This window comes from Urtica dioica, chromosome 12, assembly GCF_054948205.1.
Source record: "Urtica dioica subsp. dioica isolate 48M chromosome 12, U.dioica_male_clone48M_v1_H2, whole genome shotgun sequence".
Lineage (NCBI taxonomy): Eukaryota > Viridiplantae > Streptophyta > Magnoliopsida > Rosales > Urticaceae > Urtica > Urtica dioica.
The window spans coordinates 8123363-8141343 of record NC_142767.1 but is presented as its reverse complement, the minus strand read 5'-3'; the positions used below and the strand labels follow the sequence as shown (position 1 = coordinate 8141343).

At 40.5% G+C, this 17981-nt stretch overlaps 2 protein-coding genes across 3 annotated transcripts; one reads left to right on the top strand and one right to left on the bottom strand.

Annotated features, from left to right (window-relative positions):
* The first annotated feature begins 85 nt into the window (after positions 1–85).
* On the top strand, positions 86–11873 carry LOC149378907 (G-type lectin S-receptor-like serine/threonine-protein kinase At1g34300). Of its 2 annotated transcripts, none has more exons than XM_089603241.1 (9): positions 86–3398; positions 3467–3663; positions 3881–3971; positions 4672–4902; positions 5004–5076; positions 5362–5514; positions 5614–5653; positions 5900–6083; positions 11148–11873. In XM_089603241.1, the coding sequence occupies exon 1, from the start codon at positions 164–166 to the stop codon at positions 2477–2479; it is 2316 nt and encodes a 771-aa protein (XP_089459367.1). In that variant the 5' UTR covers positions 86–163; the 3' UTR covers positions 2480–3398; positions 3467–3663; positions 3881–3971; positions 4672–4902; positions 5004–5076; positions 5362–5514; positions 5614–5653; positions 5900–6083; positions 11148–11873. The 2 variants fall into 2 exon arrangements, with proteins under 2 accessions (XP_089459367.1, XP_089459366.1); XM_089603240.1 differs by having other exon boundaries at positions 5284–5514.
* On the bottom strand, positions 6979–11985 carry LOC149378906 (putative RNA-dependent RNA polymerase 1). Its single transcript, XM_089603239.1, has 6 exons — positions 11930–11985; positions 11790–11853; positions 11175–11658; positions 8427–10207; positions 8173–8323; positions 6979–8043 (listed from the first exon to the last, which is right to left on the bottom strand). Exons 3-6 carry the CDS (start codon positions 11655–11657, stop codon positions 7246–7248), a joined length of 3213 nt encoding a protein of 1070 aa, XP_089459365.1. The 5' UTR covers position 11658; positions 11790–11853; positions 11930–11985; the 3' UTR covers positions 6979–7245.
* Between the last annotated feature and the right edge of the window lie 5996 nt (positions 11986–17981).

Below are 17981 nucleotides of genomic sequence, written 5' to 3'. Positions count from 1 at the left end.
TCATTTCAGGCCACACGTATGAAACGTCAATTTGGTGGGTCAACTCTTTTTAGTCATTCCCCACAAAACGCTTCAAGTCATTAAAATTCGTTAGCCGTCAAAAAAGAGGACCTTATTTTAAAGTCTTCATCTCCTGTTCTCTCTCACTTCAGACCTCGCAACAATGAAAGCCTCTCTCTTGTTCTCCTTCTTCTTCATTGTTTCCGTAGTCTCAGCCCAACAACAACGACCGAACTTAACCGCCGAGCTCCCATGGCGTCCGAGCCAGAACCGGACCCTGCTCTCGCCAAACTCCCGCTTCGCCGCCGGGTTTACTCCCCTCCCGGGATCTTCAGTTCTCTTCCGATTCGCCGTTTGGTACAGTAAAATCCCCAATAATAATTCCGTAGTCTGGTACGCCAACAAGTCTCCGGTCGGCCTCTCCGGCGGGCTCTCCGTCACTCGCTCCGGAGATCTCCATCTCGGGAACTTCACATCAAGCTCAAATCTCTGGCCCGGGAGAGCCTCCGCGGCGAGTAATCTAACGACTCTAGTCCTGGGAAACGAAGGAAACCTCGTGTTTGGCGGCTGGAAGAGCTTCGACCACCCGACCGATACGTTCCTCCCGAACCAGACAATGAAGGACAGAAAGCTTACGTCGGAGAACGGCCGGTTCAGCTTCCGCAATGGCACGGATCTGCTCTTCAACTCCTCGGACCGGTACTGGTACTCCAGCGAAGGGTTCGCCATGCTCGACGGCGACGGCAAAGTGGAGCTCCGTAACGGCGGGTCGCTCGTCACCTCCGACTTCGGGCTGGGAGTGAGACGGCGGCGCATGAAGCTCGACGACGACGGAAATCTCAGGATCTACGGCTTCGACGAGGAGCTGAAGGATTGGACGGTGGTGTGGCACGCCACGCACGAGCTCTGCACCGTCCACGGCACGTGCGGGCCCTACGCCATCTGCACCGGAGACGGCTCCGGCCCAACCACCTGCGTCTGCCCGCCGGGATTCTCTCCGGTCGCCGGAGCAGGTGGAGCGAGGCGTGACGGCTGCCGGGCAAAAATCCCGATCCAGGGCGCCGGCGGGTTCATCCGGCTCGACTACGTGAACTTCACCGGCACGCATCAGATCACGCTTAAAGGGAAGAACCTGCGCGAGTGCGAGTCGAACTGCACCGATACGCCGGGCTGCCTGGGGTTCATGTTCCAGTACGACGGCCGGGGTCAGTGCACGATCAAGAGCGGAGAGCTCCGCAACGGGTACTGGTCGCCCGGGACGGAGAGCGTGATGTTCCTGCGCGTGAACGAGTCCGAGGCGGCGACCCCGTCGACGTTCAAGGGCATGACGGAGGTGCTCGAGACGACCTGCCCCGTGAGGATCGAGCTCCCGCTCCCGCCCAAGGACTCGAACACCACCGCCCGCTACGTGGCCATCACGTGCACGCTCTTCGCGGCGGAGCTCCTCTCGGGGGCCTTCTTCTTCTGGGCCTTCTTGAAGAAGTACATCAAGTACCGCGACATGGCCCAGACGCTGGGCCTCGAGCTCCTCCCGGCGGGCGGGCCGAAGCGATTCTCGTACGCGGAGCTCAAGGCGGCCACGGGCAACTTCTCGGAGCTCGTGGGGCGCGGCGGGTTCGGGGACGTGTTCAAGGGGGAGCTCCCGGACCGGCGCGTGGTGGCCGTGAAGTGCCTGAGGAACGTGGCCGGGGGGGAGCCCGACTTTTGGGCGGAGGTGACGATCATAGCCAGGATGCACCACCTCAACCTGGTGCGCCTCTGGGGGTTCTGCGCCGAGAAGGGGGAGAGGATCTTGGTCTACGAGTACGTCCCCAACGGGTCGCTCGACAGGTTCCTGTTCGGGTCGGGCGGGGCGCAGGCGCTGGAGTGGGGGGTGCGCTACCGCATCGCGGTGGGCGTGGCGCGGGCCATGGCCTACCTCCACGAGGAGTGCCTCGAGTGGGTCCTACACTGCGACATCAAGCCCGAGAACATTCTGTTGGGGGGTGACTTCTGCCCCAAGATATCCGACTTTGGGCTTTCCAAGCTGAGGAAGAAGGAGGACATGGTGAGCCTGTCCAAGATCCGGGGGACGCGGGGCTACATGGCCCCGGAGTGGGTCAAGTCCGACACCATCACGGCGAAGGCTGACGTGTACAGCTTCGGGATGGTTCTGCTGGAGCTCGTGAGCGGGGTCCGCAACACGCAGGTCCAGGGTAGCTCGGGGGAGAGCGAGAATTGGTACTTCCCCGCCTGGGCCTTCGACAAGGTCTACAAAGAGGTGAGCGTCGAGGATATTCTCGACGCGCACATCAAGGGCTCTTACGACACTCGGGCCCACTTTGAGTTGGTCAACCGGATGGTCAAGACCGCCATGTGGTGCCTCCAGAGCCGCCCCGAGAACCGTCCCTCCATGGGGAAGGTCGCCAAGATGTTGGAAGGGACTGTTGAGATCACACAGCCATCCAAACCCACCATTTTCTTCCTTGGTGATGATTGACCGTCTCCGCTGTTTTGCATTATAATATAATACCCGTATCTCCCACTTGTGTATTCAATAATTTGTCACCAAGCACAACGCATGATAATTTTGCTTTTCTAAATCGTGCTGTGTATCTACTATCTACAGATTCTATAAATATCACATATATATTGGAAATGATTGATGGGCCACGAAAAATGTACGTTGCCAAGTCTAATTATATAACTTCTTTTATGCTAAAAAAACTTAAAGGTCTATTTGTGTAACATTCAACAGGGTAATGTTGCCATCTCACCTTATCTTTTTTAATCTATATCATCTAGGTTATTCTAGGCTCTAGCACTTAAATAACTAGAAAATGAATTATAAAAAAATAAATCAAATGCTTGAAACCGACTTTCTTTCCATATCAGTAGTTTGATCCATGTATCACTTTTCCCAATAAGAAAAACACTTTTAAAGAGACAAAAAGAAGTTTTTAATGAAAGAAAAATAAAATTCATTCATTACGGCGAAACGAGTCTTTAACTTCGAACAATTTTAAATATGATTAGTCGCATCAAAAAATTACATCTAAATAACGTAAGGATAAGATAAGACATGTGTCATAAAAAATTGTCACCGAACTTCGCAATAAAATAATTTTTTTAAGTTGATTTTTTCACTTATTGCATCCAAAAGTCTGATTGACCATTGGATGCATCCAATAGTCGAAATTTTTAGCTGAAACTTTTTCCTCTTATTATTTCGTCTTAGACAATTATTTCCCGCTTTTATCAAAATTAAGTCAAACCCAATTAAACACAGTTATTTTCTTCGTTGGTTTCATTTGAGAATTTCAGAGAATTTGCCTCTCTCTCCGATTCATTCTCGATTCACTATCTCCGCGCTCTCGCCGGCCACCTTGCTCCGCCGCTATACACCTCAGTCTCACTCTGTAAGCTCTTTCAATCATTATATTGCTCTCTCTCCCTCTTACGCTATCTCTCTTTCTCTCTTGCTCAGATTCGCTGTGAAGCCGCGCATAGCTCCGCCGTGCGGCGCAGAGGACAGGGAAGGAGGCGAGGTTGACGGAGCCAGAGAGAAATGTCCGGTGACCTTGGGGTCTAGGTTTCTGGTTACCGCCTCCGCCGCCGCCGCACAGGATGCTCTCCTTCGTCGGCTGTCACATGGACGTCGTCACTGCTGATCCCAACGATTGGGTTCGTTCATTTTTCTTTCTTTCCTTTTTCTTTTCTCTATTTTCGTATATGGCGTTCATTTTGGCGTTGCCGAATTGTATTGTGACCTAATTTCGGCACTTGGAAATTTCCAAGTCATAACTCAGAAAAATTTCAGGATCTGAAAGAATTTCCGGTTCAATTCCTTTTCTGATTCCAGCCTTTCTTTTCTTTATTTCTTTTTACCCCTTTTTTTCAGGTCTTCATCGTCGCTCTGTTTTTGTCCTCTTCAAGTCCAAAACCAAAGCAGCCCCCTGCAAAGATCAAGCTCCAACTTTCCCTCTCCACAGGTCTTTAAATTTTTGTTATTAAGTCTATTTTCGTTTGTATGTGTGTGTATGATTATTATGTCTGATTAATTTCTTATGAATTTAAACTGGTAGGTTTTTTGTTTATTGTATTTAGGAAAGTTTAAGACATAATATTACCAACATGATAATAGTAACACCTTCTCATATTTTACGCAATTTCATTTGTAAATAATGATGTTTTAAATCTTGTAGTAAAAAAATTATTAGCTTTACCAAAAGGTGAAACCTGTTTTTTGTGTGTGACTCTGTGTGTGTGTGTGAGTGAATGAATGTGTGCATGTTTGTGTGTGAGTGTGTGTGTGTGAGTGAATGAATGTGTGCATGTTTGTGTGTGAGTGTGTGTGTGTGTGTGAGTGAATGAATGTGTGCATGTTTGTGTGTGAGTGTGTGTGTGTGAGCGAATGAATGTGTGCATGTTTGTGTGTGAGTGTGTGCGCGCACGCGTTCTGTGTGTGTATGTGAGTGAGTGAGTGTGCGTGTGTGTGTGTGTGTGTGTGTGCGTGCGTGTGTGTGTGTGTGTTCTGCAATATAGTGTTCCAAAATCAAGACTTTGTTATTCTCTCGTAGTGACGGTTTTTTTTATGTTGGATTTGGTAAAAAAAAAGTCTAGACGGTCCAAATTAATTATTTGACAATAGTTAGAACATGACTTACAGTTATTAAAATGTTTGACACACAGTTAAGCAGCTTCTCGGGAGCAAGAAGTGGTGGGCTCTGCAGAAACGATGATTTGTGTGCGGACTTGGACATGGATGATGTGGACCTGAAAATCGAAAACTACGAAGAGCTGTTCGGAATGGCGTTACATAACTCAGTAGCGCTATTCGAGAATGGTGGCATGGATAGCTTGTTTGAAACCACGGACATGTCTGGAGCTGACTCCAATTGTCAGGGTACCATGGCTGCCGAGGTGTAAATAAAAAACTCGACTCATTCTATCTTTACAGTTATTATTTAAAAAATATATATACTGCTAATTATTTAAATTTGTAACATCCTATTGTTTTCTAGGTCTCTAAGGTGTCTTGTCTTGATTAATAATGGTGGAAATTTCATGTTCTGCATATAAAGAAAAAGAAAAAAGGTATGCACCAAAGTACTTCGTTTGGGACTGTTTTAAGATTGGTGTCGCTCACAACGCATTCGCTAATATAATTATGAAAAACTGTCGTGAGTTGGGTTCATTATTTAGTGAGATTAAAGTACTAATAACTTGTAATGTTGTGACTTACCTACTGTAACTGGAATTATGTGTCAACTAACTTATTAGTGTTATTTTGTTGTTATGAAGGACTTTGTTAGCATTACTTCATGTAATCGGTTTGACGTCGCCATCAAATTCTTAAATCTTGATGGTCTTCGTGTCCAGAAATTCGTGAGACTTGATATCAAATTCACAAAGACGAGGACATGTCGATCTCGTCGCCGAAGCTGACCAAAGTCAGGTTTTTGCATAGTCAATGCCATCGCTTCTGAGCTTTGGTTCTTTTTGGAAGATTACTTGACATGGGACCCTGATCTGGTACTCATTTTTTCCTCTAAATTATTTTTCATTTCAGATTTTTTCAATTTTTTTCCCCCTTATAAACAGTAATCTTCCAACTCACTTTTGAATTTGTAGGCACTTTTGAATCTGGACAAAGATTCTAGCACTTGATAAGGTAAATTTAAATGCGCATGAAAATAAATTCTCTGAATAAGAAAACAGGCTTGAAAATAAATTCTTTGAATAAGAAAACAGGCTTGAGAATTCTACATCGGCTTGAAGGTTTTTTATTTTTTTTTTATTTTTCTGTGTGCAACTTTAGGCAACAAGTATTTCTTTTTAACTTTTTGACGCCCAAACTGAATCTGATCCTAGTTGTGACTGAAAGAGTGTGTATGTGATTTGGCTCATGAATTCACAGATTTTGCAGCGGCCTCGAGAGGCACGAGAAGCATTACTGGTACGTGAGCATGCACAACGTGGCTTACTGGTCTTGGAGGTTAGTTCGATTATGTAGGACTTGTTATGGCCTTCCCTTGTGCTCAATTCTGAACCCGAAGAAGGTTGGTTCAGAAGCCAATCGATCGACTGTCTAAGGAATCGAGGTAATGTAAATTGTAGTATTAATTAACTATAAAATCAACTATTACACTGATTAAAAAACCCGGCCTCGTTTTAGGTGTTGGTTATTGGCGGAATTGACATGGATGCGTTTTTTATACAATAGTTGTGAGTAGAAACTTATATAGGGTAAAGCAAAATTTTATACAACAAATGAAAAAAATATAAATAAAATGTTAAAACTCTTAACGGTAAAAATTGCAATTTCTAAAAATTCAGGAGGGGGTGGCATCTGTCCCTCCTAAGTCCCAGGTGGCTTCGCTCCTAGTTATGAGTAGAAACTTATATAGTTCATAAATAGGCTTCGAAAGAATTTTATACGACAGATAAAAAAGAAAACAAAAATTTTAAACTTCGAAAAATCATATTAATTTTACTCTTTATCATTGTAACTTCTTCTTCTTGTTTTTTTTTTTTTTTTTTTTTTTTTTTTTTTTTTTTGAGCGACAAAGTAACTTCTTATTTAGATCTCACAACTATAATACTTGAAAAATTTTCAGATTATAAAATTGATTCTAAAAAAATTTCTTTGAAATTGAAACACACAATCAGCTTGTACCATTTTCAACTAGATCTCGAACATGCAAATAACCAAATCTGAAATAAAAATATCCAAAGTCCGCCAAAGTCGTGCAAGAGAAGAGTAACTAACGATTCGCCATTACATTATTAGCTTCAATTAAAAAGAATTAGTGTATAATTAATAATATGAAAATAAAATCTATAAACAAAAACATATTTACAGAGTTAAGGGAATGAGAAAAGAAGAAATTAGTTGAAGATGGAGAATAAGCTCCGAAGGTCTTTAAAAATCAAATAAAAAATAATTCAAACACAAACGCTAGGAGCTCAAAATTAATCAAAGCTTCGTCTTCTCTGCACAATTCTAAAGCCCAAGAAAAAGTAAAAATATCAAAATATAACAAATTAAGTTCTCACACGATACATATATTCATTCCAGTAGTACATAACCACCAGAAGTACTCATACCAATCACACATTACAACGATACAACACAAAATCCAACACTCTTCTTCCTAATCCAGTACTGATCATACCACATGTAGTATATTACATTCACACCAAAATACTAATAAAACAAAGGTTATTATCAAACAAAATTAAAATCTTTCATCTAAACCCAAATTACTCAACCTGGTAGTAAACTTGATTGGCTCGCTCGGAGATGGTCCTCTTAATAGTACAGAGTCGGTCAGAAACACACCAAGCAAAGCTCAGGAAATGGTCTCGAGACAAGTCGTAGTTGTATCTACCCCAGTAGAGAGGATGATAGGTGACGTGGTACCAAGCCGAGGCTTTCTTCGCTGACACGTTATCATCTCCGCTCCCGGACTCGTCAAACCACTTGCGAGCCTCTTTGATGAGCGACCTGACCGCGTAATTTGCCGATTCCATATCCCTTTTCTTGTTGTAGTTCCTCGAATAGTTAAGAAGGTTCCCACTCAGCAACTCTGCTTCGGTCTCGATTCCGTAGTAATCCAAAAGGTTTCCCAACTTGTAGTCGTACTGAGACTTGTGCCTGAAGGCATCATCCACGTAGTCCTGAAATCCACGCACTTCCATCTCGGGGTCGTAACACTCACTCGCCACTTCCCGGGTGAAGGCTTTGAGTGAGCTCGAACGACAATCTTCGATCCCCTTGACCTGTCGGAAGAGCTTCCCAATGACACGCTTGGACTTGTAAGTGCGCTTGTGTTGCTTCTCCATGAAGTCTGGGTACTCTGTGGCTCGAAGCTGGGGTGGGATTTTGGCGGGCACACCGGTTTTGGGAAAGTCGACGGCGATCGAGAAGAGCTTGGCTAGCTTGATACATTCTTTGCTGTGAGCCATTTTGGGCAGCCTGTCCGCAAAGACTGTGTGCGCGTTTGAGATGATTCCCAAATTGTCGTCTAGTATGTAATCCACAAAGTATTTTTCTACTTCCTATCATCACAACAACAAGGGAAACCATTTTAATTTTTAGTTTTCTTCGTAATCTAGCAAATGAAAATGTTTTCACATTAAGAAAGAATTTCAATTTAGTTTTCAACTAATGTAGATAGACTAGTGTACCTGAATGGTAACATCATGATCAAGTTTTATAGCTTCCGTTGCTGTATAATCCATGGGCTTAATTTGGTTAGGAGGAATGAGGTCACGGTCCCAACACACAAAGTACATATCTCCGTCCAAATCGCTCCCTGAACACTCGTTCGGATGAGGCCTGAAATCATAACAACAAAATTTATTATTTTAGAAAATCAAAACAAGAAGATCAAACATAACTAAAACAAGTTACTACAAGTTTTAATAAATTTATTGATTACCTCTTTCCTTTCTGCGGAAAAACAACGCAATCCACCATGTGGTGCAACTCTGGAACATCAACCGCGGAAAGAACTCGCACATCCCCCGGATGTAGACAAGGATTTTTGGCAACCACGATGTTTTGTTTGACGATGAAATTCTTGTTTTGGCTATCAGAACACTGCACAAAGACCTGTCCGTATTCGAGAGTACCAGTTTCGTCTAGACATCCCATCATGGCTCTTCCGTCTTGGATGTAAATCCTCGTTTTTCCCCGAATCTCTAGCAGCTTAGAGGCGCGCAGAGTCTGAAGCATCATCGACAGAAAAGGCTCTTGTTCGAGGCTGTACCCAGACGCGAGCATTTCCTTGAGGATAGTCGTGATCTCCCCTGGGAACATCCGACCGAGCTCTTCTTGTGCCCTCAAAGGATCGCTGAGAATGGCGTCAAGTCGACGAACGGCCTCCTTTTGCTTCCTCTGAAAGATGCGATCCGAGACTCCGAGCGAAGACAGAAGTGTGATGAGCTGGCGGTTGAGGTAGCATGGCTGGTACTTACTCCAACCAAGTACGTCGAGCTTCCGGTTCTGCGACTCGTACTTGAACATGCTGTCTCGCAGAGACAACGTCTTCGACGAATTGGGATCTATCGCCACGACTCCTTTGTATCCACCGTATCGGATTTGAAACGCCGACGGTGAGAACTTGTGGAGCCCGCACATTGCCGCCACTTCCTTGGCGAAATCTTCAGATATTTTTCCGATCCCGTCGGAGAAACAATACTTGTTCCTGCCTCTTGTGGCCTCGACATCGCGAATAAAATCCTCTTCATGCTTGTGGACCTTGAGAGTCTCTCTGGAAGAGCCGAAGGACTGTCCGAGCCTAGCTGCGTACTTCGCCACGTTTCTGATGGATCGGAAATCGCCCATCCATTCTCTGATGTCTGCAGCGCTAAGCCCGTCCCTCGAAGCGAACATCCATGTTGAGCTTTCTCGTAACTGGCTCGACGAAAACGCGAGAAACTCAAACTTCTTTTCACCGATTACTATGCCGTCTCTTAGAATGGAAAGCAACCTTTCATAAACTCCGGTTCTCCCTTTTCTGTCGGAAGAAGTCAAATCCTTTGAGTGCAACCTCTCAAAATCCTCGTCGGCGAAAGATACTCGAAGGAAATTGTCGATGTCGTTCGGGTAGTTTCGAAGAACCCGATTGGAGAGGTTGATCTCAGGGCCACAGAAATACACTTTGGTTGGCGTAATTTGAACCCTGTGAATGTACACCAAACCCTCGTCTAGAGCGATAGTGGGCGTCTCTGGAATCTGCCCACCTTTTCCATAGCTAACATATTGCTTTGAAAGCCATCTCAGTGGATCGTAGCAACAATCTTTCAGGTGAGAGAGCTTGTCGAGCGCGGACTCGATGTAGTCAAGCCTAATTCTTGTCGGATCAACTAACTTAAAGAAGTCGAGATCCAATGCTTCCCTTGGAACACATCCGTGTTGAACCAAGGAGTTCACTTTGAACAGGATTTTGTAAGGTAGCTCGATTCCTTGGGGCGGAAGCAACGTTGGGACAAGGCCCGAGGGTGAAGGGAAGGAAGACCCTTCTTTGAAGCCAAATGGAGCCTGGTCTTCTTTGTATTGGACAAAGCCATCGCTTACTTCGGGAAGTTGACGATCGCTCGGAATCTCCAAGCACAAGGATGAAGATTGTCCAATGCTGCTTGAAGGACTGAAATCCACATCCCTCACCCATGCCGTATTGCCAGTTTGTCTCCGAAAAATGCGCACCCCACCATAGAGCTGATAAAAATAAGGAAAAATTAACCATTTATCACTTTCAAATAATTTAATCACTGTGTCAAAGAATTTATTGAAAAATGACATATGCACTTGGTTATTTTCACTAATTCTAGACAAATTGTGGCTATTTTATAAATTCATTCATTTCAATTGGCTGTTTAGTTATAACTTATAACACCCTTAAAATAACAGTGGTTTCTGAATTTTAGTTGCACTTAATCTCCTAAATGCTTCTTATTATTTATGATTACCGTTCACATATATGAATATATTTCAATTGGTTATGGCTTTCAAAACCAATCTAAATAGAAGGATATTTTTTGTTTTAGTAGTGTACATGATGAAATAATAAGTTATATTGTCAAAATATACTCATTAGAAATTAAAATAGTTTGTTTAAAAAAGTGTGCTTTTTTTTAATAATATGAAGGGAAATTTTAGAGGGGCCATATATAAAAATTCCAATAAAGTAAACGAAAACGAAAAATGCTAATCTTAATAATAATAACAGTGGTTTATGAATTTTAGTTGCACTTAATCTCCTAAATGCTTCTTATTTATGATTACCGTTCACATATATGAAAATATTTCAATTGGTTATGGCGTTCACAACCGATCTAAATACAAGGACATTATTTGTTTTAGTAGTGTACATGATGATAATAAGTTATATTGTCAAAATTCTCATTAGAGATTAAAATAGTTTGTTTAAAAAATTGTGCTTTTTAAATAATATAAAGGGAAATTTTAGAGGGGCCATATATAAAAATTCCAATAAAGTAAACGAAAACAAGAAATGCTAATCTTAATAATACTCGAATCGTTTCACTTCAATTTGGTTTTGTGTAATCAAGGTGACCAAATTCGATTTACTTGTTTCTTTGTCGCAAATATATTAAGTAGAAAGCATTTTCACTGAAAGCAAAGCTTAAAAATACAGTAAGAGAATTCCTCTAAAGAAGCAAACCTGAAGGAGAAGAAACTTTGATGGCTGATCCAGAGGACGACGAAGTTCAGTCTGCCAAATGTTGTCAAGGCAGAGCTCAAGCTTGTATTCCACAGACTCAAAAGAGAACATGAAGCAGAGCGTTCTGAGTCCCTCTCCGAAACCCACACACACATTCTCTCTCCTCCACAGAACACTGAACTCGTTCTTCGAAACCCGAGACCCGAAGTGCAGCGTCGTGTCATCGATGCTGCTGTGGCCGAGCTTCTTTGCCTTCAGATATGAAGTGCCGTACCAGAGCCCGCTCTCGGCCAATGAGATCACAGCGTTGGCGCTCGCGGCATCTCTGAATCCGACTCTGGCGTGGGCCCGCGGCGAGGCTTTGCTCTTCCCGACCTCGACTCCGCTCACACTTCCTTCTCCGGTGAGTTCCTCCACAAAAGCCTTCACCACTTCGGGGGTCTCCACCGATGCAAATCCGTACAACAGAACCGTGTTTTCCATTCTGCAACAAGTCAAACGTATAATGTTGTTACGTCATCGCGTTCGTGCATACAATACAAGTTAAAACAGAGAGAGAGAGAGAGATTGTATTGTTAAAACAGAGAGAGAGAGAGAGAGAGTTTTCTTATTTACCTGAAACTGGAAATAGGAACCTGTAGGAGATCTCAAACACTCTTCAGATACGAATAATCAAAACCTGAAACACAATACGGAGTACGAATTGAAACAAGAGAGACCAAAAGCACTGTGAAATGAGAGACTAACTGACTCACGTAAGACAAATATAACACTGCTTCTTTAAATCACAAATGTGCACTGATGGTCCTGTAAATGGCCATGAGATGAATTGAGAATGGTATTTATAGAGCCAGATAGCATGAAGTGAAAGAGTGTGATAGTCATATTACCTCTCCTTCTTCAACAAGTATAGACGTAAATGGATTAGTTTATACAAAAAGTCACTAACAGTAAGGTTCTAATGATTGGTTGGCAAATCAGCAAAGCACTATTTATTTATTTATTTCTTTTTAATTTCCGAGTGCAAGACTTCTTGTTATAGAAGGCTTTGACTAATTACATGAAGGATATATCGAAAGAGTAGTTTTAACTGAAACATTTTTAAGAAAATATAATAAATTGGGTTCACTCACTGGACATGAGAATCTATGCCTCAACTTTAATAGAAAACTTGGTATAGAAGAGCTTGGTAGGATCTTTCAAAAAAAAGAAAAAAAGAAAAAAAGAAAAAAAGAAAAAAAGAAAAAAAGAAAAAAAGAAAAAAAAGAGCTTGCTAGGAAAGGGAGCTATCAACTGGCAAAAAGCTGTCTATAGCTTCCCTCTTTTAAATTTTTCTTGCTATCCATTTTTGTTTTAATTGTTATTTGCTTTGAACTATAAATTGTTACTTTTAAACCGTACTTAAATTTTATATGAAGTATTGCGATCTTGATAAATAAAAAAGGGACCTACAGTAGAGTGTAAACCTATTAAATATAATAAGAGTTGAATATACATATAAACTAAGGAATAATCTAAAGGTCTTTATTTTTTGGGTTCTTATTTTATTATGTATGCAAAAAGTGAAAAGGTAATGCCCCTTGTTACTGAAGGCTTGACTTATAACACAACAAAAGAAAGTGGCTTAGCAAATCTTTGATTGAAAGGACATTGGGACTAAGCTCCAACGAATTCTTTAGCCATCCCGTCAAACTTCTGTATTGCCCATCCTCCAGACTTTCGTGGAAACAGCTTCATATTTTTTCCCTTTTTTTTTTGGTTCCGAAACACGCTTAATGGTTATCAAGGGAAACTGATAAATTTAATTTGGTAAAAAAAATAGACAAACATATAATAAAAGTATTCCAATTTTTTATTTACTACACTACAAAAATCACTTTTAAAAAAAAATAAAAAAATAAAACGTCATTGAAAATCAGTGATGAATATATAAATAGTACATAGATAAATAGTGTTCATATAGAAAATCATTTACATAATTGGAGTATCTTTAAGAGATATTAAAGTCATTTTGGACTTTTTCTATGAAATAGCAATTTCAAACTTAGTGTTTAGCAAAATAGTCAAGGTTTCACAAGTTGATGCAAAATAGTCACTTATAATGTAAAAGTACTAATATACTCTTAATTATTTTCAAAACATTTAATCCTGCTTTCAAAAAATATAATCCACTCTTCGATAAACCAAAAGTAGAAAAGGAAGAAGAAAATGTCAAAAAATTTAATCTTGCTTTCAAAAACTTTAATCCACTGTGCGATAAATCAGGAGAAGAAAAGGAAGAAGAATAAGATGTCAAAAAATTTAATCCCGCTTTCAAAAATTTTAATATATTGTGCGATAAATCAGAAGAAGAAGATGCAAAAAACTCGACGACGATCTCCAACGGTGATAGAACACGAACAACCTACTTCGTGACTGATACGAAGAAATCGATAATGATGATGACGAGACGGAACAAGATCATGAGCTATCGACGATGAGTACGACAATTTGTATTCATCGACGATGAGTACGACAATTTGTATTCATCGACGAAGACGAAACTGCGAAGACGAGGATGGCGATGACGATCGACGAAGATGAGGACAGCGATGACGGCGACGATCGACGAAGATGACGACAGCGACGATCTCCAATTATCAATAGTGCTATTTTTAGGATTTTTTCATCGATTGTATTGTTTGGGTAAACTTGAGTATTTGATGTATAAGGATATTTTGGGGGGTTTTGTCAATTTTTGGCAGTCTATTTTGTCTCAACTTTGAAAAGTTGGGCTATTTTGCTAAACCCAAACTTTAAAATGGCTAGATAGCCGCATCGCTTTTTATCAAATTGAAACTTTTAATTTTAAACAAGATTATTCAATTAAGCAAACAGAGCATACAGTTGCTTTAAATCATGAGCATGAAACATTGCATTTATTTATCATTCTGCCACTAGTACAAAAAAGACCTTTGGGTGTGACTTTTTTCGCATCCAAAAGTCAATTTTCGCACCCAAAGATATCATTAGGTGCGACTTTGGGGGCGACTTTTCCGCACCCGAAAGTCCGCACCTAAAAGTCTTGGGTGCGAAAAGTCGCACCCAAAAGTCTTGACTTTCGGGTGCGACTTTCCGCACCTAAAGTCGCACCTAAAATGTCACCAAAATCCGTGGAAAAGGCGGGTAAAAGAGCATTCGGTGCGACTTTGTCGCACCCGATAATTTCCCGCCATGAGAAGAAATAGTGCTTTAGACGTCACTCTATTATAAAGTGACTTTAAATCTTTGAAAAAACGTAATTATTATCTATGCTTTAGTTGTCACCTGATTTAAAAGTGACTTCAATTCTTAATTTATTTATAAAAATAAAAAGCAATTAAATACATTCAGCCTCAAACTTTGAAACACATCCTCAACATACGTATGAACAAGAGATCTTCAGCCTCAAACTTTTTCAATATCATATCCCAACAATATAAGTCTAACTTTGGCTCGTCCTATAATGGGAGGCACACAAAGCATATAAAGATAATATCCATCAATCCCAACAATATAAGTAATTTGAAAAACAACATGCAACTCAAATCCAAGTGCTAGTCAATAAAATAAGCCCTACAAACTTAAAAAACCAAACCAAGCAAATCAACATGTAAAATAAAAACGCTGGTTGACCATAGTACCGTCGAGTTTCCCGGTTTCTCTTCCTCCACCGAAGACGGCGGTGGTAGGTCTCCGATTGAAAGTGTTGATTTTCGATGAACACAGACTTTCAAATTATCAACATAATGCCAACTATTCAAAAAGAAACATCAAATATCAGTACAAAAACATAAACTCTTGAATAAATATAAACTAGCAATGAAACATGATGTAGAAGCTGAGTCAATAACTTACAATTAACTTTGACAACCCATCTTCCATTTAGAATTGCCATAAGAACCTTCAAAGTCCGTGTACAAGCACCACTTTCATCAGTGGCTGCAATAACATGCGTCAAACACCAAACCTTTTACACGGCCAAGAGTAACAAAAACATCAAAAATTCGTCCAAAAATCGTTTTAGTACAAAACGAAGCTTGTCGATCGAAACCCAAACACCAAAAAAGCCACAAAACACTCCAAAATCATCAAACTAATCTCAGAAATTAAAAGCCCCAAATCATAATTCCTCAACCCTAATTTTTTTTCCAATTTTCGGCCAAAAATTCAAACACACGCTCAGAATTCCCAGTTTTAAAACCTTGTTTTCAAAAATTCATAACTCACTCAAATCTCAATGGATTTACACGGTCTTGGTCATTTTAGAAAGTCCATAACGTCTACTTTCCAGGAAAAATATCAACAAATCCAAATTAAATCCAGACTGATCTGACCACGTCAATTTACAGAGGCTGTTCACAGCGAACTTAAAATCGATTCAAACTCACGTATCCGAGCACAAGCAATACAATCCGAGCACCAAAACGAGCTCAAACTCACTTAAATTCCACAACCCAAGCTCAGAAATCAAAAGCCCCAAATCCAAACTAAGAACCCTAATTTTTTCAAAAATCCATTTCGGGTAAGAATTTTCTTACCTTGATTTCGTGAAATTTCTTGTTCCCGGTGCTCTCTCATCCTTTTCCCGGGGGTGAATCATGGTCGGCGTGCTCCGGTGACTCACGGCCGTCGTGGCTCTTCTCGGTCGGAGCGCACGCATAAGGAGGCTCGGTCTGTGGCTGGTGGCGTGCTAAGGTGGATGGGGGGAGTGTGACTGGTGGAAAGAAAATTCACGTAGTCAATAGTACAACAGTGAACTTATATGAACGACTCCCGTTTCAAAGTCCTTATCATATGACTACCCGTGAATTTCAACTTAGGCCCCCCCTTGAATCTTAGATCCCATTACTTCCACTCTCAAACACTCTTCCAAGTCTTTGGTAATCTTCAACGTCAATCGGTCGTTAACACATCAACCGCAAAATCACAAAACCCAAAAAACTCTCTGGTACTCAATAAGTATGGAAAGTGTATAGAGAATCACACCACATATATCACACAATTAATTTCACAGTCTATCGATTGTGCACGTCTAAGAACCCTAAAAGTGAACGAATGCGTCAACGCTACTACGAGCATAACTTCTTTCTTTAATAGTAGTGCACACATTTGGAAGTCGAATTAGGGTTTCCTTACTCATTTACCGAGAGATGATAAATGTAGAAGATCATCCGTGAATCATTCTGGCGAAACAAGAAACTTTCCAGAAATATAGTTTTGTGCACAATGACCAAGATGTTTCGACATATTCTGGAGCATGTTGCAAGACATTTTTTTTCAAACGAATTGCGCTAAAAAATAAGCCAACAACACACTAACAACAACTAGCATAATTAGAACGTAAACTATTATACTCAAACATAAATACTATTGAAAGAAGAAAAATTAGTCGGACTAAACCACTTGAAGCGTTGATGTTCCAATCTAGCCAATGTTTCATCTAAGTTTCAAATCTAGCCACGAATGATGATGTGACTTTATTATTTATTTTATCAAATTACTACATTATCCACTATTAAAATCGGCTAACATCAACATATAGCGAACATTTTGATCGGCCAAATAATGCAATTAACACACGTCAACTTTATCCTTACAAAAAAAAAACACACGTTAACTTTTAATAGTCCATAATATTTATTTCATTTTTTATAGTTTAATTAGCTGATTTAAAAAAGGCATTCATAGCTGCGTAATCCATAATGTAAGGCAAGTTTTCTTTGGTTAATTTCCGTTTATTTGGCTAGCTGAAACGTTGACTAATAGTTGGTTGTTTTCTTAGGTTAATTTTAGTTTATTTTCGTTTATTTTTCACGCGATAAGTTTTGGTTGCCAGAAACGTTGACAGTAGTTGGTTGTGTTCTTGGGTTAATTTAAGTTAATTTTCGTTTATTTTACACCCGATAAGTTTTGGCTGGCTGAAACGTTGGTAGTAGTTGATTTCTATAATTTATGTTTACATAAGAGTATTTTTGATATTTTCTAACCACTTATTTCTGTAAATGACTAGATTACAAAATTTATCAAAACGTTGACTACATCTTTAATACCAATGATTGAAATTGGCTACATTGCTAGATTATCCTTGAAAGAATGCATAGTTTTACTTTATCAATCTTTTGCGTTAGCACGTCACATATTATTCATGAATGATATGATATATTGTGCATCTTACATTTTTTTTGTGGGCATAGATCCCAGTGGCATAAAGCTAATTTTTGATTTGATGAATGTTTAAAAAACATAAAGGAAATAAGGTTTCTAATCAGCTGCTGAAAGTTTCTATTTCTTTTATTCATTCAACAAATGTAATAACGATCACAATAATCTTTTTGTGGGAAACAATATCATATGCGCCATCTTTGTTCAAGTCTGTTGGACGGGTTTGGCGGCGTTCGTTCGTGCACCACGATGAGCACCTAGATGCAATAGGGCTATGCCAAGCGATGAAGCGTCTTCTTGGATGGCTCCCTGCTGGCCTTGGAGTCGGGCTAGAGCTGGGCCAAGTTTACTACATTGTTTGTCTTTGTCCTTGGTAAAACTCTTAAGTAATTCTTTATATTACATTCTTTGATTAGATTTAGTATTTCATGTGATAATATGTGTTGTTACATTGTTTATCTATTTTTGTAGTTAAGAAAAACTGCATCCAAGATGCCTTATATCATATTTTTAGCATCTTGGAGGACATGTGTTGTTTGGCAGATCGCAACGGATTCGATACTATTTGTATTTTTAGCAAGTCTGATTAAATATTTTTATAGGCTTCTAGACATGGAAACTTTA

Excerpts from the sequence above, each read along its gene's own strand:
- LOC149378906 (XM_089603239.1), bottom strand. The coding sequence starts at position 11,657 with ATGGAAAACACGGTTCTGTTGTACGGATTTGCATCGGTGGAGACCCCC. Across the intron at positions 10,208-11,174 it reads CAAAGTTTCTTCTCCTTCAG|CTCTATGGTGGGGTGCGCAT; the intron begins GTTTGCTTCTTT and ends TATTTTTATCAG. Across the intron at positions 8,324-8,426 it reads TTTCCGCAGAAAGGAAAGAG|GCCTCATCCGAACGAGTGTT; the intron begins GTAATCAATAAA and ends TTATGATTTCAG.
- LOC149378907 (XM_089603241.1), top strand. The coding sequence starts at position 164 with ATGAAAGCCTCTCTCTTGTTCTCCTTCTTCTTCATTGTTTCCGTAGTC.